Raw genomic sequence first — 15,088 nt, 5'->3', positions numbered from 1 at the left:
ATATTTCTAAGACTTTTTTTATCTTTCTGGATATCCATCACTCCATTCCAATCACCCATTAATATACAAATTTTATAATCCCATGATGTTATTCTTTTATATAAAAACTTATAAAATTTTTCTTGTTGTTGATTTGGTGCATAAACTCCTATTAAAAGTATTTTTCTCCCCTCTAATAAAAGTTCAATAGCAATATATCTTCCTTGATTATCCGCCTCAATTAATGTTGCAGATAAATTACTCTTTATATAAACAACTAGTCCATTCTTCTTTTCTGTAACAGATGCAACAAACTGTATTCCCAATTTTGAATTTATTAAATATTTCTGGTCTAATGTTCTAATATGTGTTTCTTGTAAACATACAATGTCATTTTTAAATTGCTTCAAATAATGAAATATCTTTCTTCTCTTTTGTGGTGAGTTTAATCCATTAACATTCCAAGATAAAAGTCTAATTGCCATTATCAGCAATCGGAAACTTTTGAAGCACCAGCCGCAAATCATATCTTTCTTTGGGCCTTGCTCCTCCCACTGTTTCCGTCTTGGTAATAGCAGATTGAGCCTGTTGAGCCTTTTCTTCTTGTTCCTTGCGTTTGACAGCCGCTCTTGTCATCCTTGGCTCTTTTGGAATCTCTGATCCCATCTTAGACACATCCAACACTTGTAAAAGGTCTTCTTCCATTACTATCACTTCTTTTTCTTTAATTTCGCCTTCCTTTCTCCTACCATCCGGAGATGGTGGACTTCCAGCTTTAAGCACATAAGCATAAAACTCTCGTGCTTTACTGACTGTATTAAGATGATGTGCTTTCCCTTCATAGTAAACTATTATACCAGTTGGGATGTTCCATCTATATTCAATCTGACATTTTTTAAGTTCGTTCACCAAAAAAGCAAACTCCTTCCTACCTCTCAACATTTTGGGGGGAATTTCCTTTAGTATTAAAATATCTTGGCCAGCCGCTTGAATCTTGTCTCATTTAAAAGAAGCTTGTAAAATCTCATTTCTCACTGTTCTAGTAGTAAAATAAATAACAATGTCTCTCGGAAGATTTCTTTGTCTTGCTATCCAGGAATTCACACGATAAATTTTATTAATATGAAAAGCCACATCTGCTGGCCGAACTGCCAAAAACTCCGCAAAGGCCTCAGAAAAAATTTGCTTCAAATTCTCTTGTCTATGTTCTTTCAGGCCACGTATTCGTAAAGCAAGTTCCATAGCTCTATATTGTACCAAAACAATTTCATCATCAACTTTATCCATTTTACTTTGAACTACCTCAATCTTATTTTCCAATTTTAAATTACTTCTTTATTTCTTCTACTTCCTGCTCCAGTAAAATCACATTTGATGCCAGACCCTGTACTACTGACACCAAACCTTCTTTGACTTCTTTATTTCCAATTTGAATTTTTAACATCTGTTTTTTCATCTCTGACATTTCTTCTGTAATTAATTTAAACTTATCTTCTATCTGAGAAGTTTGCAAATTCATAGCATCATTAAGAGATTCTTTCATAAAATCTTTCAGATTATCCTGAAGTGCTTCCAAATTTAGTGATTTTGTATCTGCTGTATGTGCTGGAGAGACTCCCGGTGTTGATGTTCCTGGGGTTTTTGTAACAGTTGTCTTTAATTGTTTTGCTGCCATCTCTTAAAATTTCTCTTTAACTTAATGTTACATATAAATCTTCTAAGTCTTTTTTTTAAAAAAAAACAGTCTCAATATCTCTTCTCCCTTCTCATTACAATGTTTTAAAAAATCTCCAGCTGGTCTTCAGCAATAAACAGCAAACAGTGAGAATTGTAACACTTTCATTTTGCTCTGCGTAGCTCATTAAAGAACAACCGTCATTTTCGCTTTAAAGTCAACTCCAAAACTTAAAAAAATAACAACAGGGAATTGATTTAATTACTTGCTTTTATAGTTAGAGCTCTCCTGTTTCTGTTCAGTCTGGTATTTTCTTCTTTAAGTTAAAATTGGTCCCGGCAGTTGGTTGCGGCAATTAGGTCTGCCGAAGCAGGAAAAAAGCCTCAGATCTGGAGCGCTTTGAAGTTCTGAGGGGGCTTAACCCTTCGAGCCCCCTGGTGTCTTCCAGGAGTTCTAGGGAAGCTCTACCTCTGCTTCTTTCACTCACCTCCTCTTCTTCGCCCGAAGAGGGGGAATTTCGAACCGCTGGACAGCTGATTGTCGCTGTCTTAGTGGTCCAACACAATCCAGAGGTTAGTGATCAAACAGATCACCTCCATTGCCAATGGAGCCAACCAGGAAGTCCAACGGAGCCAACCAGGAAGTCCGAAGTTATTCCTTTTTGAATGAACTTCAATTCTTGGTCAACATAAGTGTTACTCCTATGTGCTGAATTACTTTTTATCTCTAAGATTTTATCTACGTACCCATGCCTGAAGAATTCTTTTGCTTTAGTTACTTGATATTTATATAAATCCACAATTCAATAATATATGTCATATACATGCCACTTGAATTATAGTTTAAATTAAAATGAAATATAGTTGTTCAGTAATTTGCCCCTTCCCTTGTGTTAAAAATAGATTTGGAATACTTTTTGAAAGTTTCTGGGTCAGAGAGGTCAGTGTCTGCATGCCTTCTAATACTTTCAATATTTCTATGTAAAGACCTCTGGATTTTTTAAACTTAAAAGCAGCATATAGTAAAAACATAAAAACATACAATAAAAATACAGTCCTATTCAGCATACCTATCAGGATGGTCTTGACAGAAATATGCAAGAATCTTTGCCTAGGCCCATGGTGGTGAACCTATGACATGCATGCTGGAAGTGGCATGCAGAGCCATCTCTCCAGGCATGCGAGCTGTCACTCGTTGCTCTTCCGGGTTCTGTTGTGCTGGCCACATGGTCTTCAGGTGCATGGAAGCGCCGGAAACCAGAAGAGCAGCCACCTGGTACGCATCCACTCACCAGGCGGCTGCTCTTCTGGTTCCCAGCGCGCACATGTATACCAGCCACGTAGTCTTTTGGTTTCTAGCACATATGCGCACATGAAAACCAGCTGGCCAGTGCCCATGCGTGTGCTGGAAGCCGGAAGATCATCTTCCCGGCACATGCACACGCATGTGGCTGTTCTTCCAGTTTCTGGCACTCGGTGTCGAAAAGGTTCACCAACACTGATCTAGGCCAAAGGGGTTGTTTAAACACTTCCAACGTTTTGGAGAAACCAAATAACATTCAGAAGCAGCTCAGACAGACACCTCCCTAATTCACTAAAGTATAAGAGGACATTGCATTAATTCTCAGGCTAAAGCTAAATGGGAAATGGAAGGAAAAGGCATGTTAGCTCATGAAGAAAACAGGATAGATGAGAACAGTAAAGGAAACTGATAACTGGAGATAGCAAAGAATCAGTTCCTATAATTAGTTTTTGTATTTGCACAAATCTAGTATTATAATATTCCATTCTCTACCTCTCTGGTGGTTAAAATAAATGTCTTTTCCCCCCAGTCTTCTTGTACTCTATAAATAAAAGTCTTGGGGCATAATTTAATAATAATACATAAATCTTGAACTCTACAAGTATGAGAATATTGTTGCTGCTGAAGCACTTAAATCCAGATCCAGAAAAGCAATTAGGAAACTAGCTATTCTGTTTCCTATCAACCCATCAGCAGCACTATTTTGAATTGTATTTTTATTTTATTTATTAAATTTGTATGCCACTCATCTCCCCTTAAAGATGGCTCTGTATCAGTTAAATTTTCCAGGTTGATAAGAAATAAAATGAAGAAATGTAACCTTGGACTCTCCAGAACTAAATCTTTGGACTACAATGCCTGCAAAACATGTGTTAGTTAAAACTAACATTATTCTATGCATTCTTTTCTTTCTCTCTTGTTTCTCCCTTTTTTTCTTTTCAGAAAGTGCCTATGAATGGCCATTGACTAGTTTGGGACCATTTACAATTCTTCTTCCAATAAATAAGGGGTTCAATGGAATCAATGTAAGTAAATGGATTATTTTAAAATGGCATGGTACTTTACTTGTTTAATTCTTCAAAAGTAATGTGATCCAAAATGTACAAAAACTGTCTTTAATACATGCTATGCATATGTATAATATGTAGAAAAAATAGGGACCACCTTTGTTGGGAAGGTAACAGCGTTCCATGCACCTTTGGCGTTGAGTCATGCCACATGACCACAGAGACGTCTTCGGACAGCTCTGGCTCTTCGGCTTTGAAACGGAGATGAGCACCGCCCCCTAGAGTCGGCAACGACTAGCACATATGTGCGAGGGGAACCTTTACCTTTTACCTTATGCATACCTTATGCGAAGCAAAACAAAATCTGTTTGTTGGGATTTTGTTTGCAAAACACTAGACTCTACGTTTTTACAAAATAAGTAAGAAGAAATGTTCTTGACTTTGAGAATATTACTTTTAACTGTTATGCTGACATGAGATCTAAATCACTTCATCCAAACCTTGTGGAAGCATTCACATCTGTACAAAATACCATTTTCTAACAAGAAATATATGTGTGCTTCTTTCCTGGAAGTATAATAGGCTTTGTCACAATTTATTTTGCTAAGTACCAATTAGGGTATGCTGTTACTAACCAGGCATAATATTTTTCATCTCAACTCATATGAAATCTGATATTTGTTTCATTTTTATGACTTCAAAACTGATCAGTATTTACTCCACTAATTGTGTATGTACCCATTTCCATTTGGACTAGAATTTTGACAATCACCCTGAAATTTTTAGGTTTCTCTCTTGGCTAGTAATCTCTAACCTGTATGTAATGTGTTATCTTTTTAATACGTTTTACTGTTTTTCCCCCTGAAATGCTTCATAGAAGTACTTGAATTTTTTTCTCTTTTTCATGTTTGAACTTGTAGGTTCACCAAAGTTACTTTTTCTCATTCAGCTCATTTATGGTTATGACTTCTTTACATTATTGAGTGTTCTCAATGGCTAAAAAAATAATAATAAAAGCTTCAAATAGTAATCTTTTTGATTCTTTGGAAATCTTTCAGATTAAAGAACTTCTTTCTGATAAAGACGGCACACAATATTTTGTCAAGCTTCATATTTTTGCTGGACAAATCAGCCTGGATGAGCAGAATGTCACAAGAACGGTTTATACGTTGACAGGCAAGCCAGCAGATATATTCAAGGATGAAACGGTTAGATATAATTGTAAAATTTATTGTCTCTTGAACAATTTTTAATGCTTTTTACAATATTCTACTAGCTTCATTCAGCATAATTAAAACTGTTGTTTTTAAAATTAATGTTTTAAAAAGTAATTTTCTTACTGCACTTTCACTATTCATCTAATATATATACCGTATATACTCGAGTATAAGCCGATCCGAATATAAGCCGAGGCACCTAATTTTACCACAAAAAACTGGGAAAAACTATTGACTCGAGTATAAGCCGAGGGTGGGAAATGAGGCAGCTACTGGTCAATGTAAAAAATAAAGATAGAGCCAAGTAAAATAACATGAATATTTATTTGAACGAAAAACAATAAAAGTGCAAAAGGGGGAAGGAGGATTCCCAGCTTTAGAAAATTTAGAACTACGCCGCCTTTGGTATGACCTGAGCATAGCTCATAAAATTATCTGCTACAATGTACTTCCTATCAATGACTACTTCAGCTTCAACCACAACAATACGAGAACACAATAGATTCAAACTTAAAGTGAACCTCTCCAATCTAGATTGCAGAAAATGTGACTTCAGTAACAGAGTTGTTAATGCCTGGAATGTGCTACCTGACTCTGGTCTCTTCCCAAAATCCCCAAAGCCTTAACCAAAGACTATCTAGTATTGACCTCACCCCATTCCTAAGAGGTCTGTAAGGCGTGCATAAGAGCACCAGCGTGCCTACCGTCCCTGTCCTAATGTTCCCTTTAGTTGTATTCCTTTTATGTATTCAATTCATGCTTATATTTATATAATTATTTAATATGTATTTGACAAAATAAAATGAATGAATGAATGAATAGAATAGAATAGAATAGAATTTTTATTGGCTAAGTGTGATTGGACACACAAGGAATGAATGAATGAATGAATGAGTGAGTGAGTTACTTCAACAACATTGTCTCACAGAAATTGACAATACAACTGCAAGCATGAAAATGAGTCCTCCTTTAGCTTCCAAGGGACCAGGGTGCCTCTGAAGGTCAGTGCTCTAAGCACTAAGAACCCAGCACAAATCTAAGCCTGTATGCACACCAATAGTGAAAATACCCTGCACAGTGTCTCTTGGCAGACAAGGTTAATTTTCATAGACGTTGGGGTGGCTCTTTTTTTTTTTTTTTGGCAGGGCAATAAGGGTCTCTAATATCATTAAACCCAAGTGTGAGGAAAAAGACAGCAGCTAAAATGTTAAGGCCAGTTGTGTGACCTTCTCCAATACAGTTGGCCTGGCTGTTTGCCAAAACTTAAAACACCCTCCCATCCCCCCCTCCCTGCTAAAGCTTCTTTCTTAAAACAATTGTGGTCTTTGCCTTTCATGTCGCTCAACCTTTCACCTGCCAGGTTCCTAGCCCTTCACCCTTGACCCACTGCTGTGTTTGCTTAGCATTGTGCCAATCGACTTTAGAAGTCTGTGTGTGTGTGTGTGTGTGTGTGAGAGAGAGAGAGAGAGAGGAGGAGGAGGGAGTGCAAAGGGGAAGGAGGATTCCCAGCTCTAAACAAAGGAAATCCCGGAATGCCAGCCGAAGGCGGTGCTCGCGTTCCTCCTCCCTTGCTCAAAAGCCCCAATAACCTTCACCAGCAAGGCAGACCCCCACGGGAAGGAAGGGGCAGGCTGACTCACGAGCATCTGGCTGAAGAGCAGCTGCTCCAGGTCGCCCAGCACGGTGACTACTAGCTCGGGATCGACCTTCAGAAAGCCTTCTCCTCCGTGGGGCCCCTTCCCGGCGGTTGAGTGGCCGTTTGGGCGGCCGTTTGGGGCAGCGCCGCGAAGAAGGAAGGGACTAGGGCACACAGGCGCACACACACGCCCAGCTTCTGAAGCACGGAGGGAGAAGAAAGAATGAAAGAAGGGGAGGAACGGCCCCTCCTTTCTCTCTCTCTCTCTCTTCCAGCGCCGCGGGAGGGGGACTTGGGGACACAGGCGGGCGCACACACGCCCAGCTTCTGTAGCACGGAGGGAGAAGAAAGAATGAAAGAAGGGAGGAACGGCCCTCCTTTCTCTCTCTCTCTTCCAACGGAAAATGCTCTTTCGCTTGCGGGGAGAGGAGGAGGAGGGAGGAGGTTGGCTTATTCAACCCTTCCCGGCTAGCCATCAGCCCTTCCCAGGAGAAGGCGAGGAGTTTTGGGCGGCGACCTTTTTGCTAAGCGGCAGCGGCTGCCCGACACCACCAGTTGGGGCGGGAGCCGGGTGAGCCGCAGTAACTCCCGCCAGGCTATGCATTGGCGCGGGAAGCCCTGGCGGTGCAGTCCTTCTCGGCTGAGGAGGAGGTTTCCCGACCCGCCGAGCTTCGCCGCGCGAGAGCCACCCAAAGGCCAGAAGAAAAGGTCATTCCATCGAGTAATGGGCGAAGGCTCCTTCCTCTCCCGCCTTACCCATGCTGTGCGGGCCCGGCTGGGCTGCAACCCCGCCGCCGCCGCTCCTTCCTCAGCCTCCCGGGCCTCGCGCTCTAGCAGCCGCCAAGCTCAGGCCGGACTCGGCAGCTCCCCATCAGCACTGCACGGCGCGATTCGGGCAGGAGGTCGAGCTCGCTCCGTGGCGGTGGCGGCGGCAGCGGTGGCGGCGGCGGCGGCGGCGGCGGCGGTGGCGGCGGCGGCGGCGGCGGTGGCGGCGGCGGCGGCAGCGGTGGCGGCGGCGGCGGTGGCGGCGGCGGTGGCAGGCGGCGGGCGCCACCGCCACAGAGCGAGCCCGACTCCTCCTGCCCGAATCGTGCCGTGCGAGTGCTGATGGGGAGCTGCCGAGTCCGGCCTGAGCTTGGCGGCTGCTGAGCGCGAGGCCGGGAGGCTGAGGAAGGAGCGGCGGCGGTGTTGCAGCCCAGCCGGGCTCACACAGCATGGGTAAGGCGGGAGAGGAAGGAGCCTTCGCTCCATTACTCGATGGAATGACCTTTCTTCTGGCCTTTGGGGTGGCTCTCGCGGCGGCGGCGGCGGCGGGAAACCCTCCCTCCCTCAGCCGAGAAGGCTGGCGGCTCCCCTGCCCAGCCCTCTCACTGCACCACCAGGGCTTCCCCGCGCCAATGCACAGCCCGCCAAGTTTGCGCCGTCCGCCCACCAGACACGGGAATGGGGGCGGCCTGGGGGCGACAAATCGCGAGACCTCGGCGGGCCGCTCCCGTCCCTCCATGGGAGTCCGTTCGGTACCCCTCCTGTGCGGGGTTCGAGCGTGAACTCAGTATAAGCCGAGGGGCGTTTTCAGCACAAAAAGCGTGCTGAAAACTCGGCTTATACTCGGTATATCTGATACATAGATAAATAATATATAGAAATATAGACCTAATACAGATAGTCTCAACTTATAACCACAGTTAGGGCTAGATCTTCCATTATTTGGCAAAACAGTTATTAAGTGAGTTGCACCCAATTTTACAAATATTTTTGCCATGGTTGTTAAATGAATCCCATAGTCATTAAGCAAATCCAGTTTCCTGTTGACTTTGATGGTTGGAAGTCAACTGGAAAGATTGCAAATGGTAATCACATGACCCCAGGATGCCACAATTGTCATAAATATATGTCACTTGCCACATGTGGGGATCTTGACCACTTGATTGGATGCTGCGTGGTCATAAGTACAAGGACCAGTCACTTTTTTTCCATGCCATTTTAACTATGATTGTAAATTGAGAACTACCTGTATGTAGATGTGTATGCACTATATAGATATCACCATCTTCTTTAATGACCCCATAATCCCTTGTGGGGTGGAGTCTGGGCAACTGAATGGAGCTAGCAGAGTGTTTTGTTGGGTGAATTCCCTGTCTGTTGATATATTCTCAGTGTGCCCAGAGAGAGAAATACCTGCCTCTACATAGGATGGAACTCACAGCCTCCTGATTGTGAGGCGAGAGCTCTACCTTTAGGCTACCGCACCACTCTGCTGCACTATACATAGTTAAATAATATATAGAAATATAGACCTAATACAGATAGTCTCAACTTATAACCACAGTTAGGGCTAGATCTTCCATTATTTGGCAAAACAGTTATTAAGTGAGTTGCACCCAATTTTACAAATATTTTTGCCATGGTTGTTAAATGAATCCCATAGTCATTAAGCAAATCCAGTTTCCTGTTGACTTTGATGGTTGGAAGTCAACTGGAAAGTTGCAAATGATGATCACCTGACCCCAGGATGCCACAATGGTCCTACATATATGTCACTTGCCACATGTGGGGATCTTGACCACTTGATTGGATGCTGCGTGGTCATAAGTACAAGGACCAGTCACTTTTTTTCCATGCCATTTTAACTATGATTGTAAATTGAGAACTACCTGTATGTAGATGTGTATGCACTATATAGATATCACCATCTTCTTTTAATAACCCCATAATCCCTTGTGGGGGTGGAGTCTGGGCAACTGAATGGAGCTAGCAGAGTGTTTTGTTGGGTGAATTCCCTGTCTGTTGATATATTCTCAGTGTGCCCAGAGAAATACCTGCCTCTACATAGGATGGAACTCACAGCCTCCTGATTGTGAGGCGAGAGCTCTACCTTTAGGCTACCGCACCACTCTGCTGCACTATACATAGTTAAATAATATATAGAAATATAGACCTAATACAGATAGTCTCAACTTATAACCACAGTTAGGGCTAGATCTTCCATTATTTGGCAAAACAGTTATTAAGTGAGTTGCACCCAATTTTACAAATATTTTTGCCATGGTTGTTAAATGAATCCCATAGTCATTAAGCAAATCCAGTTTCCTGTTGACTTTGATGGTTGGAAGTCAACTGGAAAGATTGCAAATGGTAATCACATGACCCCAGGATGCCACAATTGTCATAAATATATGTCACTTGCCACATGTGGGGATCTTGACCACTTGATTGGATGCTGCGTGGTCATAAGTACAAGGACCAGTCACTTTTTTTCCATGCCATTTTAACTATGATTGTAAATTGAGAACTACCTGTATGTAGATGTGTATGCACTATATAGATATCACCATCTTCTTTAATGACCCCATAATCCCTTGTGGGGTGGAGTCTGGGCAACTGAATGGAGCTAGCAGAGTGTTTTGTTGGGTGAATTCCCTGTCTGTTGATATATTCTCAGTGTGCCCAGAGAGAGAAATACCTGCCTCTACATAGGATGGAACTCACAGCCTCCTGATTGTGAGGCGAGAGCTCTACCTTTAGGCTACCGCACCACTCTGCTGCACTATACATAGATATATTGTTACTAAACTGCACAAGTCAGACTGAAGTAAACACGGTGTTTTTGCAGCTGCAATACATTCCTGATTGACCTATAGCAGCCTGGTATACCGGTATATTCCTGGGGGATAGACAATACCATCACTAAATGCAATGTCAAGATTTTTCCTATCTCCATCTACAGGCTCATGACATGTCTAGAGAAGAAGTGTCACCCTTTGTCTCCCACTGCAATCCCAAACCAGTGACTCCTTTTCTCCATTCCAGTTTGGTACCTCCAGAAAGGAATAGTGATCTGGATCTTTGCTGCCTCTTTATCCTGATCAGTTGACTCTCCCTTCCCACCCTTACCTCCTATGAGCAATCATTGCAATTCAAGGCAAAGATCAAGCGAAATAAAACTATTTTATTAAACATTAAAGTATTCTGGACTGTAGGCTCTTTGAATGATTTATCTATGTGTTGCAAGCAGTATAAAATTGCAAACATTACATATGATGGCAGAATGAAAATGCTGAATGCAACAAAATGTTGAATAACATAAATTTTAAATAACTACATTAATAGATGTATTTTTAGATAGTTTATAAATAATCTATGTGATATCGATCCATTATTTCATATTTGTCTTCTGGGTCATTTTAGGAAAATACGCTAAGGATCAGAATACAGGGAGGTAAGAAGAAAGGTAAAATCTTACAAGGGAATATTGCTGCTTCAAATGGAATTATTCATATTATCGACACAGCCTTGGACAACATGGAACCTGCTTTTAAAAGTGACAAAGAGGTGAGGTCAAAAATAAAATGCAAGGGGTTTCAAATTATAATTCTGAATGGGATTAAATATATATATGCATTTTCCTCTCAGATAAACAAATCGATTTACCATTTTAAAAGTCCCTCATATGTAGCACCTCAACTGATCTTTGACCTGCTAGGCTTCCGTTGATGGAAAAAAGATGGAAGAATTTCACCATCTCAAATATAGACCATAGATGAGTCATCTGTATATCAGTGATAACTGATTGCTTGATAATAAATGAATAATGTTGCTACAGCTGTTATGATATCACAGCTGTGTGAGGTCTAAACCACACCCACAACAAATGAAGTATGTCTTTAAGTTTTGTGTTTATGTTGTAGTGGAAGTTTTTAAATCAGTGTTAACTTATTGTGGCTGTCTGGACTAGTTCCTGCAGGTTTTTTTAGCGAGATTTCAGAAATGGTTAGCCATTGCTTCTTTCCTAGGACTGAGAGAGAATGACTTGCCCAAGGTCACTCAATTGGCTTTGTGCGTAAACTGGACTAGAATTCATTGTTTACTAGTTCTACCTTGGTGCCTTAACCACAGATCTTCTTTCAATGTGATTTATAGGCTAATCCAATTTATACTTTTAATATATAAAATTTTAGAGTTACCATTCAAACAATCCAATAGTACAACTGATCATTTGTATGGCATGTTTGGTCTATGCATGGCTTTTTAAAAAATCATTGGTGAATATTGTTTGTAATAATGTGATGGACTAAATAAATAAAATAACCCTGTAAAACTGCCTTCTCTGTTCTGAAAGATTCCACATGGGTGGGACTTGAACTTGCAGTAATTGCAAGCAGTTGTGTTAATAACAGACAGACTTAGTCTGCTGAGCCACCAGAGGCCCATTTTCATTCTTAAATGAATCCCATAGTCATTAAGCAAATCCAGTTTCCCTGTTGACTTTGATGGTTGGAAGTCAACTGGAAAGATTGCAAATGGTAATCACATGACCCCAGGATGCCACAATTGTCATAAATATATGTCACTTGCCACATGTGGGGATCTTGACCACTTGATTGGATGCTGCGTGGTCATAAGTACAAGGACCAGTCACTTTTTTTCCATGCCATTTTAACTATGATTGTAAATTGAGAACTACCTGTATGTAGATGTGTATGCACTATATATAGATATCACCATCTTCTTTTAATGACCCCATAATCCCTTGTGGGGTGGCTCTTTTTTTTTTGGCAGGGCAATAAGGATCTCTAATATCATTAAACCCAAGTGTGAGGAAAAGACAGCAGCTAAAATGTTAAGGCCAGTTGTGTGACCTTCTCCAATACAGTTGGCCTGGCTGTTTGCTTGCAGTTATTTCCTTACCTAACTAAGTAATTTCATTAGTGCTAGTGAGTGTGGGGGTTCCTCCTTGTTCATATATAGCTTGCCTTTTCAGTATTGAGGGTGTGGTTTTTCTCCTTGATAGTTCCTTGATTAGAATATTGTTTTCTGCTTCACTGTTTGTCTGGCGTTAATCCCTGCTTATCTGGGTATTAGCTGCTAGGGATGATGTATTCTGATGTTTGTTTGTTTGTTTGTTTGTTTGTTTGTTTGTTTGTTTGTTTGTTAGCTTTTTTTGTCCTGGAAGTTTACACTCTTTTCAAAAGAGATAATATAAAGCTAAGAAGGAGACAAAAATTTTTACCTAATCAATATTCAAATCTGGCTTTGTTTTCTTAGAAATCTGTAATGGCAATCCTTCAAGACAAACCAAGATTCTCCAGATTTAGATCCATGGTAGAGGTAAGGTACAGCCAGAAATAATGAACAAACAAAATAGATAATGCTTTTAAAACAAGTGTTAATACTATTGTGCAATTTCCTCCTCCCTTGCTCAAAAGCCCCAATAACCTTCACCAGCAAGGCAGACCCCCACGGGAAGGAAGGGGCAGGCTGACTCACGAGCATCTGGCTGAAGAGCAGCTGCTCCAGGTCGCCCAGCACGGTGAAGCACGGAGGAGAAGAAAGAATGAAAGAAGGGAGGCGGCCCTCCTTTTCTCTCTCTCTCTCTCTTCCAGCGCCGCGAAGAAGGAAGGACTAGGGCACAGGCGCGCACACACGCCCAGCTTCTGAAGCACGGAGGAGAAGAAAGAATGAAAGAAGGGAGGCGGCCCTCCTTTTCTCTCTCTCTCTCTCTCTCTCTCTCTCTCTTCCAACGGAAAATGCTCTTTCGCTTGCGGGGAGAGGAGGAGGAGGAGGGAGGAGGTTGGCTTATTCAACCCTTCCCGGCTAGCCATCAGCCCTTCCCAGGAGGCGAGGAGTTTTGGGCAAGCGACCTTTTTGCTAGAAAGCGGCAGCGGCTGCCCCGACACCACCAGTTGGGGCGGGGGCCGGGTGGGCCGCAGTAACTCCCGCCAGGCTATGCATTGGCGCGGGGAAGCCCTGGCGGTGCAGTCCTTCTCGGCTGAGGGAGGAGGTTTCCCGACGCTGAGCTTCGCCGCGCGAGAGCCACCCAAAGGCCAGAAGAAAAGGTCATTCCATCGAGTAATGGAGGCGGCTCCTTCCTCTCCGCCTTACCCATGCTGTGCGAGCCCGGCTGGGCTGCAACCCCGCCGCCGCTCCTTCCTCAGCCTCCCGGGCCTCGCGCTCTAGCAGCCGCCAAGCTCAGGCCGGACTCGGCAGCTCCCCATCAGCACTCGCACGGCGCGATTCGGGCAGGAGGAGTCGAGCTCGCTCCGTGGCGGTGGCGGCGGCAGCGGCGGAGGCGGAGGCGGCGGAGGCGGTGGCGGAGGCGGCGGAGGCGGTGGCGGCGGCGGCGGCAGCGGTGGCGGCGGCGGCGGTGGCGGCGGCGGTGGCAGAGGCGGCGGGCGCCACCGCCACAGAGCGAGCCCGACTCCTCCTGCCCGAATCGTGCCGTGCGAGTGCTGATGGGGAGCTGCCGAGTCCGGCCTGAGCTTGGCGGCTGCTAGAGCGCGAGGCCGGGAGGCTGAGGAAGGAGCGGCGGCGGTGTTGCAGCCCAGCCGGGCTCACAGCATGGGTGGCGGGAGAGGAAGGAGCCTTCGCTCCATTACTCGATGGAATGACCTTTTCTTCTGGCCTTTGGGGTGGCTCTCGCGGCGGCGGCTCGCCGGTCGAAACCCTCCCTCCTCAGCCGAGAAGGCTGGCGGCTCCCCTGCCCAGCCCTCTCACTGCACCACCAGGGCTTCCCCGCGCCAATGCACAGCCCGCCAAGTTTGCGCCGTCCGCCCACCAGACACGGGAATGGGGGCCGGCCTGGGGGCGACAAATCCCGCGAGACCTCGGCGGGCCTGCTCCCCGTCCCTCCCATGGGAGTCCGTTCGGTACCCCCTCCTGTGCGGGGTTCGAGCGTGAACTCAGTATAAGCCGGGCGCTTTTCAGCACAAAAAACGTGCTGAAAAACTCGGCTTATACTCGAGTATATACGGTACATAGATAAATAATATATAGAAATATAGACCTAATACAGATAGTCTCAACTTATAACCACAGTTAGGGCTAGATCTTCCATTATTTGGCAAAACAGTTATTAAGTGAGTTGCACCCAATTTTACAAATATTTTTGCCATGGTTGTTAAATGAATCACTATAGTTCTTTTTTTTTTTAATTTATATCCCGCCCTTCTCTGAAGACTCAGAGTGGCTTACACTGTGTTAAGCAATAGTCTTCATCCATTTGTATATTATATACAAAGTCAACTTTTATTGCCCCCAACAATCTGGGTCCTCATTTTACCTCCTTATAAAGGCTGGAAGGCTGAGTCAACCTTGGGCTTGGTGGGACTTGAACTTGCAGTAATTGCAAGCAGTTGTGTTAATAACAGACAGACTTAGTCTGCTGAGCCACCAGAGGCCCATTTTCATTCTTAAATGAATCCCATAGTCATTAAGCAAATCCAGTTTCCCTGTTGACTTTGATGGTTGGAAGTCAACTGGAAAGATTGCAAAT

General features: G+C 43.6%; 1 protein-coding gene across 1 annotated transcript in view; it reads left to right on the top strand.

Moving 5' to 3' along the window:
• STAB2 (stabilin 2) overlaps positions 1-15,088 on the top strand; it is a 123,716-nt gene that overhangs the window by 24,242 nt on the left and 84,386 nt on the right. The window contains exons 11-14 of the mRNA XM_058189719.1: positions 3,899-3,981; positions 5,022-5,171; positions 11,005-11,148; positions 12,862-12,924. Coding sequence (XP_058045702.1) covers positions 3,899-3,981; positions 5,022-5,171; positions 11,005-11,148; positions 12,862-12,924 — 440 coding nt within the window. The remainder of the gene's footprint in view (positions 1-3,898; positions 3,982-5,021; positions 5,172-11,004; positions 11,149-12,861; positions 12,925-15,088) is intronic.

The sequence above is a fragment of the Ahaetulla prasina genome, chromosome 7, assembly GCF_028640845.1.
Source record: "Ahaetulla prasina isolate Xishuangbanna chromosome 7, ASM2864084v1, whole genome shotgun sequence".
In the NCBI taxonomy this organism is placed as follows: domain Eukaryota; kingdom Metazoa; phylum Chordata; class Lepidosauria; order Squamata; family Colubridae; genus Ahaetulla; species Ahaetulla prasina.
The sequence above is the reverse complement of the archived record's forward strand: the minus strand, read 5'-3'. Positions and strand labels throughout refer to the sequence as shown.